Consider the following 13,736-nt stretch of genomic DNA (forward strand, 5'->3'; position numbering starts at 1 on the left):
CACTAAGAGATCATGACAGTACAATAGTTTAAAGTGCATTGATCCTCACTTGATACCAAAAAAAGTTTGAGGAATTTTAAAACAGTAGGGAATGATTAAGGGCTAGTTAACATAGCAATGCATAACATAAATAGATTTTTATGTGGATACAGAATGTTTTCTCTCTCTTCCTTTGCCATTTCTGATCCAACACAGGTTGGTAGTAATAACAAGACATGGCATCTAATTGTTTGGTGGCATATGTGGAATGAATTTGGTTATAGTTCACTCCCCCAGTGTACAGGTAATCGCAGCACAAAACAATTAGTATTTATCTCTCCCTTGTCAATATAGAGGTCAGTGACTGAGTAAGCATTGAGGCTGAAGTAAATCCTCACCATTAGAAAGGAGGTCCTTCAAGAAAGGGGTAATCAGATTGGTAGAGCATTGTTGGGGAAGCTTCCTATACTGCTGTTTGTTCTACGAATAATACTATTTATCTGGCACCCTCCATGACAACTATATTCATTTAGAAATAGAAACCTAAAAGAGTTCTGTTTGCCTTGTAAAATGAATAACTAAAATGAACTTTTAAAAATTTCAGCCATCCATTTTCTCTGAAGTTACTTACTCTTTGCAAAGAAGAGATCAAGAAATCCAAAGACATTCAAAAACTTCGCTCCAGCATTGCAGTGTGAGTTGGTATAAAAATCTTCCCTTTTTAACTCAAGGAATGGAGAAAGATTCAACTTCCGAACATAGAGCAGTGAGGTGGGATGGGGTGATTGGAGAATTGTTCTCCTTTGTCTATTTGGCATGAAATTTATCTGAAAAAACATATGAATTAATGTAACTCAAAGTTTCCATGATCTTTATAAGTGTGTTTTAAGAAAAACACGCACAAAGAATCAGTAAAGATTTGATTCCAGGAGTCCCCAACCAAAATGATTAAACTGCTGGTGCCCTATGGGGTGTGTTAAGCTCTCCAGAAGTAAAAACCTAATAATTTGATTCAAATGCTGGCTAGATAACAAACATAATTAAGTAAATCACCCTGAATCCTATTTGTGAGCTAGAACACAAAACCAGTTTGGATGTTTCTGCTCCAGAGAAAATTACGTCTGGAATAGCAGGGAGAAGTTGCAAGTCAGGACTGAGGTGCATCAGGAGCGTTGTAGGTGGGTGGGTGAGATCATGGCCCTGGAAACAGTGATGTTAGTCTGAATTGATGTTCCTTGGCAGAAGCTGGTATGACACTGTCAGCTGTAACTCTGCTGAAAGCACGGGATACAGCTAGGATATTCTTGACTGAATGTGTCAATGCTCTTAGTCTACCACTAGTTCACTTTTTCTACTCCAGTATTTGAAAGCATTCTAGAAAGATTAAAATGAGCAATAAGCCACATATCCGAACTATCCTTTACTCCTAACCAAATCATGCATTAGCTTACACCGTGTCTTTGTTTCGCTGTGTGAGAGCTTATTCTCTTTGTGGTGATTTTCACACACATTCTTTGGTGCTGCCTGTCAGTAGTTTTAAAACCATATTTGTATTTGGCATACCTGTGTGGCACCCCAGACATTGTTTACTAACCCTTAATGATTTTTACTATACTTTCCTTTAGTTTGCTTTCCTACGGTGGCTGGAAAATAAAGTGAGACTTTTTGAGGGAAGCAAAACTTTTATTTTATTTATACATATTTATAAGTCTTAATTATTAACCTCAACAATAAAATGTACCTTTGTGACTAACTAGTGAAAGGAAACCACTCAAGTTCTATACATTCTTATTTTTCTAGGTTTTGTGGCATGATTCAGTTTCAAGGTGACATGAGAAAGAAAGTTTTATTTCAGCTGTTTCTTCTTCTTTGCCATCCATTTCCTGTGGTAAGTATTGGAGGTGTTGCCATAAGGCTTTTGGAGAAAAGAATATCATCTTTTTTACCAAGAAATAATGTTGTTAAATACTACTTCAAGTGAAAAGGGATTGAAAGTACATTTGACATACAGTGTTCACATTTTTTCACAGATATTTTAAAAAAACATATATTTTTGGGTAGGTTTTTCTCTGGATGTTACTCATCTGAAATCTTAGTGCCTGCCAATTCTTTACCTTATTGATTTGCTTGTATGTTGTGTCCATATTCTTTCCCCTTTGTCCGAGTCTTTACCACAAAGCATTTACGATCCAGAAATTGCTGCTATTCTGTTTGTACAGCCCAATGAGGCTCTAATCTCCATTTTGGTGCCACCCATAATAAATTCTTCCTTGAGTTACTGGCCCTGCTGATGCTCTGTGTGAGGGTGTGTGTGTGTCTGTGCTTTTGATTGGAGATTTTTTTAGCAGTGCCTTTTGATCTGCGCCAGCACCCTATGCCTTCTTGTGCTGTGGTATTAGGGAATATAGGGAAGGGCGGACCCACCGCTGCTCCGGTTACTTCACCACCTATGGTTTAAGATGGAGTATAATAGTTTCCACTTGCTAGTTGATACAGATTTTTTTATCCTTTTATTTTATCTATTTTATTTTGTATTTCTTTATTTTTTTATTATATAGCACAGGCTTCAGGGGGAGAGGGGGTTACCCCTTTCCCTTTTATTTCATGGTCCTCCAGCCTTGCAGCCTCTCCGAGTGGGTTATACCAAAAAAACACAGGATTCAAACCCTGCTGAACCTGTCATCGGTTTTTTCCCCTCAGTGATGGGCATTCTAGCTGTCTCTGCTGCCTCGGAGAGTCCCATGTCCTGTCCATGTGTAAGGTCTGTTCCAACTTCAAGGACAGATCAACAATACTGAGGAAAGATAGACTGAAACTGTTCCTTATGGAGCATCCTTGAGAGATCTGCGGGGTCCAACATCCTTCTCTCTCTTGATAAATATGCCTCACCAGCTCAGAGCACTCCAGTAATTTCCTTGGCACCAGCTTCATTAAGCAGAGACCATGAGCAACTTCAGGCTCTTCAAAGCCTTTTAAATGGAAAAGACCCACCTCCCCCGAGAGAGAGCTCAAGAGGGAAAAGTCATCCTAAGACAAAGGAGTCAGGAGACTTCACATCCTTGTGTGGATCCTGTTGAGGCTCCTACCTCTCCCAGTACTGAGATACTAGGACTACCTAGAAAGTAAGCCGCATACTTAAGTCTTCTGACAAGCAGCCCACACGTGGCATCATTGTTGGTACCAGGATTGGAGCCCTCCAAACACACGGACTTTCGAAGAAATCTGCTTCAGTTCCTTCTCCAGTACCATCTCCCTAAGGCAACAACCAACAAGAGCGCACAGCTCTGCCATCTCCAGGACCTCTAGATGTGCTTCACCCTGAGGAACTATGCCAGGCTCTAGGCTCATCAGTACCGTTCAGGTTCTTCTCCCATAAGGATCTCCAGACTATGGAGGAGCCCAAATCCCCTCTGCTGAGGGATACCAAGAGGACTTCCAGCCAGTATTGACATACTCTTCAGAGCCCCCTTCGGTGCTGGTGTGTCTTCATACAAATACTTAGCCGTGGGTACTGACATGGTCGCTAGTCTGCGTTGGCCCCCTCTGCTGACACAAGCCCTGCTACGGGCACCTATAGCTCATCCACTGGATGTGGGAGATGACTCAGAAGTCTCCATCCCAAGAGTCCACTGCCTTCCCATTCCATTCCAGCCTTTCTCCCTCCCTTCAGATATTTCCTGAAGACAAGATCCCCAGGAACCAATTGACAGACAACCTGTCAGCCTTGATAGGAACATCCCTGAGATCCAACTCCTTTCCATTATGTCCAACTCCATTTGGCCTTTTGGAACCCTTGAGCCAGTTTTACAGGTGCTCTAACACAGAAGGACCTGCCAAAATCAACTGCCACCTCGGGATCCTTTTCCCCAGGAAGACCCTCTGAAGAAACAAGAGTAAAGGATAGAAAGATGACCTCCTTCTCCTCCTCTCCATAGGAGGCACTTATGCCCCTCCACCTCCTACATGGATGACTTTGGAGCTTTTCAAAACCTAATGAAACACATAGTGCAGAAGCTTTACAGGTCCCTTTGGAGGAAGTACATGAACCTCGGCATTCTTTGGTGGACATATTGCATACCTCCTGTCAAGGTAAGATAGGTTTACATATCAATGAGGCCTTACTATCACCAGCCCATATGGTATGGCAGACACCAGCAACCATCCCTCCCATATGCAAAAAGGTTGATAAGTACTGTGTGCAGGCCAAGAGTTTGGAGTATGTATTCTCCCATCCTTCCCCTAACTCTTTGGTGGTTGTTGCTGTCAGTAAAAGAAATAGACTATTAATTCAGATCAGCACGCTCTGATAAAGAACTTAAGTGCCTGAATCATCTTGGCTGCTCCTCAGGGTTGCCAACTATCAGGCCTTGATGGCAAAATATTACACTACAAATGGCAGCAACTTTTCACGTTTTATTAATCATTCACATCAAGGGAAGAAGGAGCAACTTCAAGCTCTCATTATGGAAGGACAGATGATCACAAAGGCTTCCCTACAGGCTTTTTTTAACATGTTCTGTGACAACTGCTGTTGTCATGCATCAAGTCTCCTGGCTGCAATCCTTTGACCTTCCCAACAAGGTACACAGTACTGTGGAGACCCTCCCTTTTGATGGGCCTAAGCTCTTCAGTGATGTCATAGATCTCTCCACTTGCTCAAAGACCAATTTCTTGGCATCTGTATGCCTTCGAAAAGAAGAACATACAGCAAGGCACAGACAGTACAGCACTCTCGACTAGTCCGCTACCCAAACTTCCTAGGACGAGCTAAACTCCCAGAATACGGTGCAGGTTCTGCAAGAATGGGCAGTCGTCTACAATGACCTCTCAGTCGGCGACCTCTTCCAAATAACCATTTTGACTGATTGGTTGAGGGTCATGAACCACTCCTTATACTGGATCTTCTGCTGCAGCAACCCATCCTCCATCCACCCTATGGAGATCACCTCCCATTTTCACCTCAGACAGATGGAGTGAAAGGGTGGTATCAGTGGGCTATTCCATCCAGTTCAGCTCTATCCCTCCTTTCCATTACTATTCAGGGACTCTTCTCAGAAGGGACTCTCAAAGCAAGAGATGCATCTCTCATGCTTTTGGGGGTGATTGAATCCCTTCCTCTAGTCTTCATCATGAAGGGTTTCTGCTTTAGGTATTTCCTAATTCCCAAGAAAAAAGGAAGATGGAGACAAATCCTGGATCTTAGGACTCTGAACACTTTTATCCTTAAAAAGTGATTCTGGATGGTCAAGCAGTGAGAATTCTATCTTTACATCCTGGGGACTGGTTCATCATCCTCAACTTCCAGGATGCCTATTTTCATATAGCCATGCAGCCATTGCATCAGCAGTTCCTAAGATTCATTGTTTGCAAGAACTACCAGTACTGTGCTCTACCATTTGGCTTATCAACAAATGCCTTCTCAGTCTTTGTGGCCCACCTTTGTTGGATGGGAAATCTTCCATATCTGGCTGACTGGCTCCTCAAGGTACTGTCAGCTACCAAAAAGGCCCTGGGCCTCTTGCACTCTCTGGCCCTTTGTCTCAACATTGGAAAAGTCTACTTTGATACCTATGCAGCCCCTCTAGACTCCACAACAGCCAGAACGTACCTACCCACAGACAGGTTTGTCACAATGTCCAGCCTCATTTCCACTCTACAACACAGCCCACAAAACACTGCAAGTTCAATTTTTGGGCCACTTGGTGGACTGTACGTTTGTAACATTCCATGCAAGACTACACTCCTGACGTCTTTGAGCCTGGCTCAGGTATATCAAAAGGGAGGTTCTCTGCAGTACTGCCAGAGAGAGTATGGCATCACCAACAAAAACAAACTTTCCAAGTAGGTGTCTGCACCATAGAGAGTCCTCGATCCGTCAACTGGTGGAAGGATCCCCCGAAAGGTCTGGGTAGAAGTTCAATTCTTGCGTCTACTCCCTGCAAAGATCATCACCACAGATGCCTCCCTGCTAGGTTCGGGTGCCCATCTCCAGGACTCTACAGATGAAGGCAAATGGACTTCCCAGGAGGCTTCTCTCCATATTAACATTCTTACTCCGGGCAGTCATGGCACTTACCATCATTTCCTGCCCAATATCAGGGTCCACTCAGAGTAATGATGGAAAACCAAGCAGCCATGTATTATAAAATTGCCAAGGAGGAGCAAGATCCCAGTCCTTATGTTCAGAGTCAGTAAACATATGGAATTGTTGCATATCCCATCAAATATACAGCTAAGTGGTTTACCTGCTGGACTCGCTGAGCAGGCATTCCATCAGGACCACAAGTGAAAGCTGAATGACTCAGTTTTTCAGGAGATTTGACTCACCTTGTGTTCTCTGGCCATAGATCTTTGTAATGCTGTCCAGCATGAAGTGCCATTGCTTCAACTCAGTGGGAGAGAACACTCACAGCTTGTTGGGAGATGTCTTCTTTCCCCTGGCTTCTCTTTCTGCTGTTTCCTTATCCTCAAACGCCGCCGCTACTCAAAGTTCTGAACAAGCTGATTCAAGAGAGAGCAGTGATCATTTTCATAGTGCTGTCATGGCCCATGTAGGTATGGTTCCCAGACCTGATTTGCCTACCTGTGTCCACGTCTTTTCCTTCCTCTGACAGCGGACCTTCTGACTGAGGAATTGAGCTCCATAATCCACCCCAACCTCTCATCACTGCATTTCCAGGTGTGATTTGTCTCAGTGGCTCTTGGGTATGAAACAAGATTGTTCTCTTGATATCCAGAGAGTACTGACAAGTAGTAGAAAGCCCACCACAAGGAATACTTACCGACAGAAGTGTAAGAGTTTCCAACCCTGGTGTGTCCAATAGTCTGTATCTCCTTCCGAGTGTCTTATCCTGAACATACTCAATTACCAGCTGAATCTGTGGACTCTGGGTTTGTCACTGAGTTCTGTTAAGGTTCACCCAGCCACTAAGACAGCTTTTCAGTCACAAGGTGAAGGCTTCTTGTGTTTTCACACATCCTACAACCGCGAGATTCCTTAATGGTCTGTCTAACCTAATTCCTCCTGTAAAAGAGCCTACATCCACCATGTTAGAACCTTAATTCAATTCTTAATGCCTTGTCTTAGGAAAAACTCCACATAAGCCCATGGGGACCTATTTGTTTCTTCATCTGTCCTTCAAAACATCATTCCTCATAGCTGTCACCTTGGCCAGGAGGATAGGAGACCTTAGAAGTGCTTATGGCTGATCCAGCACAGGTGGTGTACTACCACAATAAGGTGACATTATGCCCCCATTCTTGTTTCCTACTTAAAGTCTTGTGTTTCTATATCAATCAAGGTATTCAGTTACCAGTGATTTACCCCAATCCTCACTCTTTGAAAAAGGAAGCCAGTCTTCATACTCTGGATGTGATAAATGCTCTTGCCTTCTACCTAGATAGGATCAAACCCTTCAGAGTTTCTCCCAGACTCTTGATTACTGTCACTAAGAGAATGAGGGGGACAGCCACCCTCCTCCACCCAAAAATTGTCAAAATGGGTTTTAGGTTGCTCAATCCACTTCTATAGCCCTACCGAAAAACATACCCTGCATCAACATTTGTATAAGGCCTCGAGCTTGGTGTTTGTACACATATTTCCACAACACTATTCTACAATGTATGCTTCCAGAGAGGATGCATCCTTTAGCAAAGCTGTTCTTCAATCTGTACCATACCTGCTCCTCAGCTCCCTCCTCTGTAACTGAGGCAGTGCTCGGGAATCTCCTTACTAGCACCCATAGGGACAATAACTCCAAGAAGGAGAGGTTATTCAGTTGGTACAATAACTGTGCTGCTTTGAGATTTTTTTGTCTCTGTGGTGCTCCACTACCCTCCCTCCTCCTCTGCTTTGGAATCTTGCTAGGCTTTGAGGTTGAGAAGGAACTGTAGTGGTGGTGTCTCTGCCTGTCACCTATATGCCCTTGTACTGGAGCACAAGAGGCACAGGGCGCAGACACAGACCCATGGGCACTGTGGACAAAAAATGCTGATCAGAAGTGCATGGGCATGCACATGTCCTCATGTGGAGGACCCATAGGGACAAAACATCTCTAAGAACTCCAGTTAATATACAGTGTGACCGGGTCAGGCCAGATGGCTACAGGAGAGTAATAGAAGGCAGATCTATTAGTCCCAGGTTAATCACGTTCCTTTTCCCTGGGTAAGGTAACAAGGCAGTTCCAGAACAATCAGGAAGATGCTGGAACCAATTAAGGCAGACAGGCTCATTAGGACACCTGGAGCAAATTAAGAAGCTGCTAGAATCAATTAAGGCAAGCTAAAAAGGGCACCTGGTTTAAAAAGGACCTCACTTCAGACAGTGAGGGGTGCGCAAGGAGCTGAGAGTGAGAGGGTGTGCTGCTGGAGGACTGAGGAGTACAAATGCTATCTGGCATCAGGAGGAAGGTCCTGTGGTGAGGATACAGAAGGTGTTGGGAGGAGGCCATGGGGAAGTAGCCCAGGGAGTTGTAGCTGTCACACAGGTGTTACACGAAACACTATAGACAGCTGTGATCCACAGGGCCCTGGGCTGGAACCCGGAGTAGAGGGGGGGCCCGGGTTCCCCCCAACTCCCTATTGGATACAGGAGGAGTTGACCTGGACTGTGGGTCCCACCAGAGGGGAAGGTCCCTGGCATGTTCCCTGACCCACTACGTGGACCAGCAAAGATTGTGGGGATTGTTCTCCTTCCTTTTCCCCATGCTGGCCAGTAATGAGGTTAGCTGAGTGAACGGCAGGTTTGAGCCACTAGCAAAAGTGGCCAAACTGAGGGCTGCCATGAAGTTAATAGGTGGCTCCTTGCATAGGTGCTGACTCTGGGGCTGGAGCTACAGGTGCCAACTTTCCACTGCTCAACCCCAGGCCCTGTCACCACTCCACACCTTACCCCAAGGCCCCCTCCCCTGAGCCTGCTGCACCCTTGCTCCTCCCCACTCCCTCCCAGAGCCTCCTGTATGCTGTGAAACAGCTGATCGCAAGGGGCAGTAGGCACTGGGAGGGAGGGGGAAGTGCTGATCAGCAGGGCTGCCAGCAGGCAGGAGGTGCTGGGGGGGTTAGTGGGGGGCTGCTGATGTATTACTGTGGCTCTTTGGCAATGTACATTGGTAAATTTTGGCTCCTTCTCCGGCTCAGGTTGGCCACCCCTGCACTGCAGATTCAGTGAAGGAATACTAAGGGGCTAGAAAGTGAATATTCTAAAAATGCACTTTTGAATTCCAGAGTTACAAATTAATTACTATTCAGTCATTTCCAGTGCTTTTTTCATTACATAGTAGAAACTCCTAACAGACATCCTTTTAGATTCTATATAATTATTTAATTCTGTAGATAATTTTCAAAATGTGTTGGAGAATCCAAGGTCTCCACCTCAATTTAGCATTTAGATATGGATCTGGACCCACCCTCTGTCTGGGATATGTGTGTTGCACCTCCCTTCCCATATATCTTCATGAAGGCTTCAGATCTTTGGCATGCTGTAGGCAGTCCCTCTCCAAATTCTTTGTCTTTGATCATCTTCACAGAGTGGGGCCCAGCTCTCCTTCCTATCCTTTTTGTTTCCCAGTTGCTAAAGCCAATTTGGTGCAAGAATGAGCTGTCTTCCTCCCTCCCCCGCCCTTCTCTGGAGACAAAACTGGGATCTTTCCCAGACCAGAACTGCCCACCATGCTGCTTTCCTCTATGTGGTCCCTCCTCACCCAGCAAGGAAGAGCATACAGAAGATGAGCAGTCCTTCCAGGAGCCTCAGAAAGAGAACTTGGCCACAATTGCTCCCAGCAACTGTGGGACAGTTGCTCAGCTAGGGAAAAGGGACTCAGCGTCTGCTGAGTTGTTGGGGCCTTTGCATCCCCCACACCACCTAAGGCTCCCCTGGAACCTCTCTGCAAGAGCAGACAGGGCTATCTTCCTGGGTGGATTTGATTGAAATCAAATGGATTTAAATCACTAGTTAGGAAGACTCAATTTAATCATGGTTTTCTGCATAAAAGTGCATTCTTGTTGGTTGTTATAACCTTAATACATATTCTTCACAACTCAGAGATAGATGTAAGTTTCATTTTTAAGGTAAACACTAGACATTTTTAAAGTTATTTATTTTGAAAACTTTTCAGATTAGTTTTACAGCTATATCAAAAAATGAATGATTGTTTGGTTATTTCATTTACCAAAGATGATTGAAGCAGATATTTATGAAGTAATTGGGAGGTGAACTATCTCCAATTCAACAGGTTAATCATTAATATTTGGAGGATTTTCTTGCCATGCTGTTTTAGGAGGAGAACATCACCAAACAGACATTTAAATTGTTTTATTTAACTAAAACAACAACGTTATGTATTCTGGATTTTTTTCTTCAACAGCGAACATATAATATTTTAACAAAAAAAGCATATGAATTTTTGAATTTTGTTAAATATTCAAGTTTTTTAAAATTGTTTGTTTTTGTTAAAATTGTTTAACTAAAATAGTTAAATGAAATATTAAAAAAAAACCTTAAATAGACTGTCAGCCAAGTCAACATGAGAAACTTAAAATGTTGGCTTCTGCAGCTAACTCAGTTGTCTTCACCTTCATGTTCCTGTTTGTTCATAATCTGGAAAAGAAAAACAAGCTTTCCTACTTTTTCAGGTCCCAAACGATTTCTCAATTTGGAATGAATTAGTCCAAAGGAAGAAAATATTCTTTCTACACCGTCAGCAGAAGCTACTGCTGTTAAAAGTGAGATTATCACTTCAACAGTCTCTGAATCCAAGTGCTTAAGTGACTTCTACCAGTTCACTGGTGTGACTTTCTTTAAAACATCATCAGCAAACATATATTTCTTGAATGGTTCTCAAATTGGGTCTCTTTTTACAGCCTGTTGCCATTATAGGTTTTCCCTTCTAGTGAGAGAATGGAATGGTAGATCTCAAATCAATGAAGACGACACTTGGAAGGACCTCAAGACTTCCGGAATATGCTGCTCAAACAGTTCCACTTTTGTTTCTACTGCCTGTCCCTCCCTTCTCACATTTATCTCCAGACTACTACTTCTTGTCCAGATCTATTCTGCCCGCAACAATCTTGTATTCATTGAACTTTTTGAAACTTTGTACTTTTAGAGAGAGGTAAGAGATTGACTCTGTGTACACAAATTTGCAGAGGGACAATAGGGTTGAGGTCTATTATTTCTCACCTCCATATATATTTATTTAATTAAAAACATTTTTGCTGTTAACAAGCATGTTATCTTTGGAGACACAAATCCACAGTTTGAGAAATGCAAAACTAAGCATCTCTGATGGTATATGCTAGACTGAGCATTGAGTCCCATTGGGTAGATCGAAAGATTAACCTAAATAATCTATACAGAAGCCCCTGGAACCCCATAAAATTGGGTCCCTAATCCATGAACTATTGGAGCTCACTTACAAAACTTTTCTTAAACATTACATGAATACATTGTCTCATATTATAGAATTAAAATTTATAATTCCTATTGCATGATGAGATATCTTTGAGCTATAATGTATCTTAATTAAAACTATCTTTAGATAGGTGTTTTCCGCAAAAAGCATTTTACCAAAAAAATCCAATTTAAATTAAAAAAATTGGATTTTTTTTATTTACTTTTTTTAAAATCAGGGTTGGAAGGGACCTCAGGAGATCATCTAGTCCAAATCCTTCTCAAAGCAGGACCAATCCCCAACTAAATCATCCTAGCCAGGGCTTTGTCAAGCCTGACCTTGAAAACTGCTAAGGAAGGAGATTCCACCACCTCCCTAGGTAACCCATTCCAGTGCTTCACCACCCTCCTAGTGAAAAAGTTTTTCCTAACATCGAACCTAAACCTCCCCAAGTGCAACTTGAGACCATTACTCCTTGTTCTGTCAATAGGTCCCCCTATATTTCCTCCACTTCGGACAGTTTGTGCTCAGAAACCCTCTGTGGGTTAAGACTCAAAGGGCAACACTGTCCTCAGAAAAAGGGACCAACATCCTGATTTAAAAAAAACTGGGAGAGAGGTGCAACCCCAATATCTCCAAGAGGGGAGAGGTCACTCCTAGAAAGGAAATGATCGGGCTGCCAACCTTCTGCTCAGGTTAATCGTCACATCTGTCATGACCTTCGTAATAAAAGTAAATAGACATAATTTTAATTTACCTCCTGAAAGTAAATTCATATGGCAACATTTCAAAATTTTAATTGCAGATCTGCAACTATACAATAAAGACACTCATCCAAGGACCTTTGGTGTAACTTTAAAATCCAAACAGTCCATACTAAATCTAAGAATCCAAACCAACTCCAGTTAATTATGTATGTTAAATACAGTATAAGATGAGGATTTCAAAAGAACACACCTTTGGCCTAAGTCTGCTGCCATTGAAGATGATGGTCAAATTCTCATTGACTTCAATGGGAGCAGAATTAAACCAACAATGAGAACTTCTGAAACTTGTTCACACAGCTTGTATGTCAGTATGTTCATTATAATCCCATTTTTTAAATACCATATTAACGTATTATCAGTATCATCAGTAACTACCAAGGTTTCACCCATCTTACCTATTATCAGTTACCTATTTATCTCTCTGCAGATTTAGGTCCCCATTCAATATGGTACATGCCAAATTTTAAGCATATGAATTGTCCCATTGGCATCGAGTAGAACAACTCATGTGCTTAAAGTTAAGTACCCGCTTAGGTACTTTTCAGGTGCTATCTATGTATCTTCCTATAAAAACAAACTCCTTTTGAAACATAATGTTTAAAAACAACAACCCCAAAACAATACTTAGCAGTAAAAGTTGAATATAAGCTGAAATTTGGCTTACAAAATCTTAAGCCCAGGGTGATCTAAAAAAAAAAAAAAAAAATCAGTTTAGACTGTTTTAAACTGATGAGGTTAATAATATTCAAGTGTAATCTTGTGTGTCATAACTCCAAAGTGACTTAAATTTTGAAGAACAAATTTTACTACTTTTGCTATTTTCAAGAATACAGTCATCCAAATAATTTAAAATAAGAAGTTTCATACTGTGTTTGCACAGGAAGTAGTTTTCATAAGTAATATTACTACATATGGTTAATGTACCTTCCAAAATCTATATTTATAGTACATGGTATATGGTGATATAACAATTGTAAAGTAGCCATTATAATCTGTTGTGTAAATAATATATGATTTTAAAATGTTTTAAATAGGTATTTACATGGTAACCCAAACTACCATATTGCAATAACACTGTCATATTCCCATGAGAGAGTATTTTGTGGCCTCTAGTTAATCAATATTTAAATAAGCGCAGAAATCCTTCTGCTTAAACAGTGAGGTTGTTACAGAAGTCAAAAGTGAAGAAATCCAAATTTCTTTCAAATTGCATCCTTCCGTTTTTGTTCTCTGCCCTGAGAGGTGCCAGAGTAGATGGATGAGGGAACCAGGCTGGCATAAAGGGAGTCATTTGGATCTTACGCATACCAGGAGATAGGGACTGACTGTTGCAGGGATCTCCAGGTGCCTTGATCAATGCTTGGATTTCATTGATGAAGCAAGGCAGTGTGTGTTGAATAGATACTGGATGGAGCAGATTGGGAAGCATCACCTATTGCAATAATTACTTCCAAACAAGCTGGGAGGCTCCCTGTCTTCTGTAGTAAAAAATAAGGGATTTATGGTTCTGAACAGTTAGATTATCTAAAAATGTATTGTCTTTCTAGACTGTTTGTTGTGTATTTGGCTAATTTGTCCACAACTAAGTATATACCAGCACAGA

The 13,736-nt window shown here is 42.0% G+C and overlaps 1 protein-coding gene across 7 annotated transcripts in view; it reads left to right on the forward strand.

Annotated features, from left to right (window-relative positions):
* TBCD (tubulin folding cofactor D) overlaps positions 1-13,736 on the forward strand; it is a 261,333-nt gene that overhangs the window by 238,591 nt on the left and 9,006 nt on the right. For all 7 annotated transcript variants that reach the window (XM_073311985.1, XM_073311984.1, XM_073311991.1 and 4 more), the window contains exons 36-37: positions 584-673; positions 1,780-1,867. In XM_073311985.1, coding sequence (XP_073168086.1) covers positions 584-673; positions 1,780-1,867 — 178 coding nt within the window. The remainder of the gene's footprint in view (positions 1-583; positions 674-1,779; positions 1,868-13,736) is intronic.

Source organism: Lepidochelys kempii, chromosome 14 (genome assembly GCF_965140265.1).
Source record: "Lepidochelys kempii isolate rLepKem1 chromosome 14, rLepKem1.hap2, whole genome shotgun sequence".
NCBI lineage: Eukaryota > Metazoa > Chordata > Testudines > Cheloniidae > Lepidochelys > Lepidochelys kempii.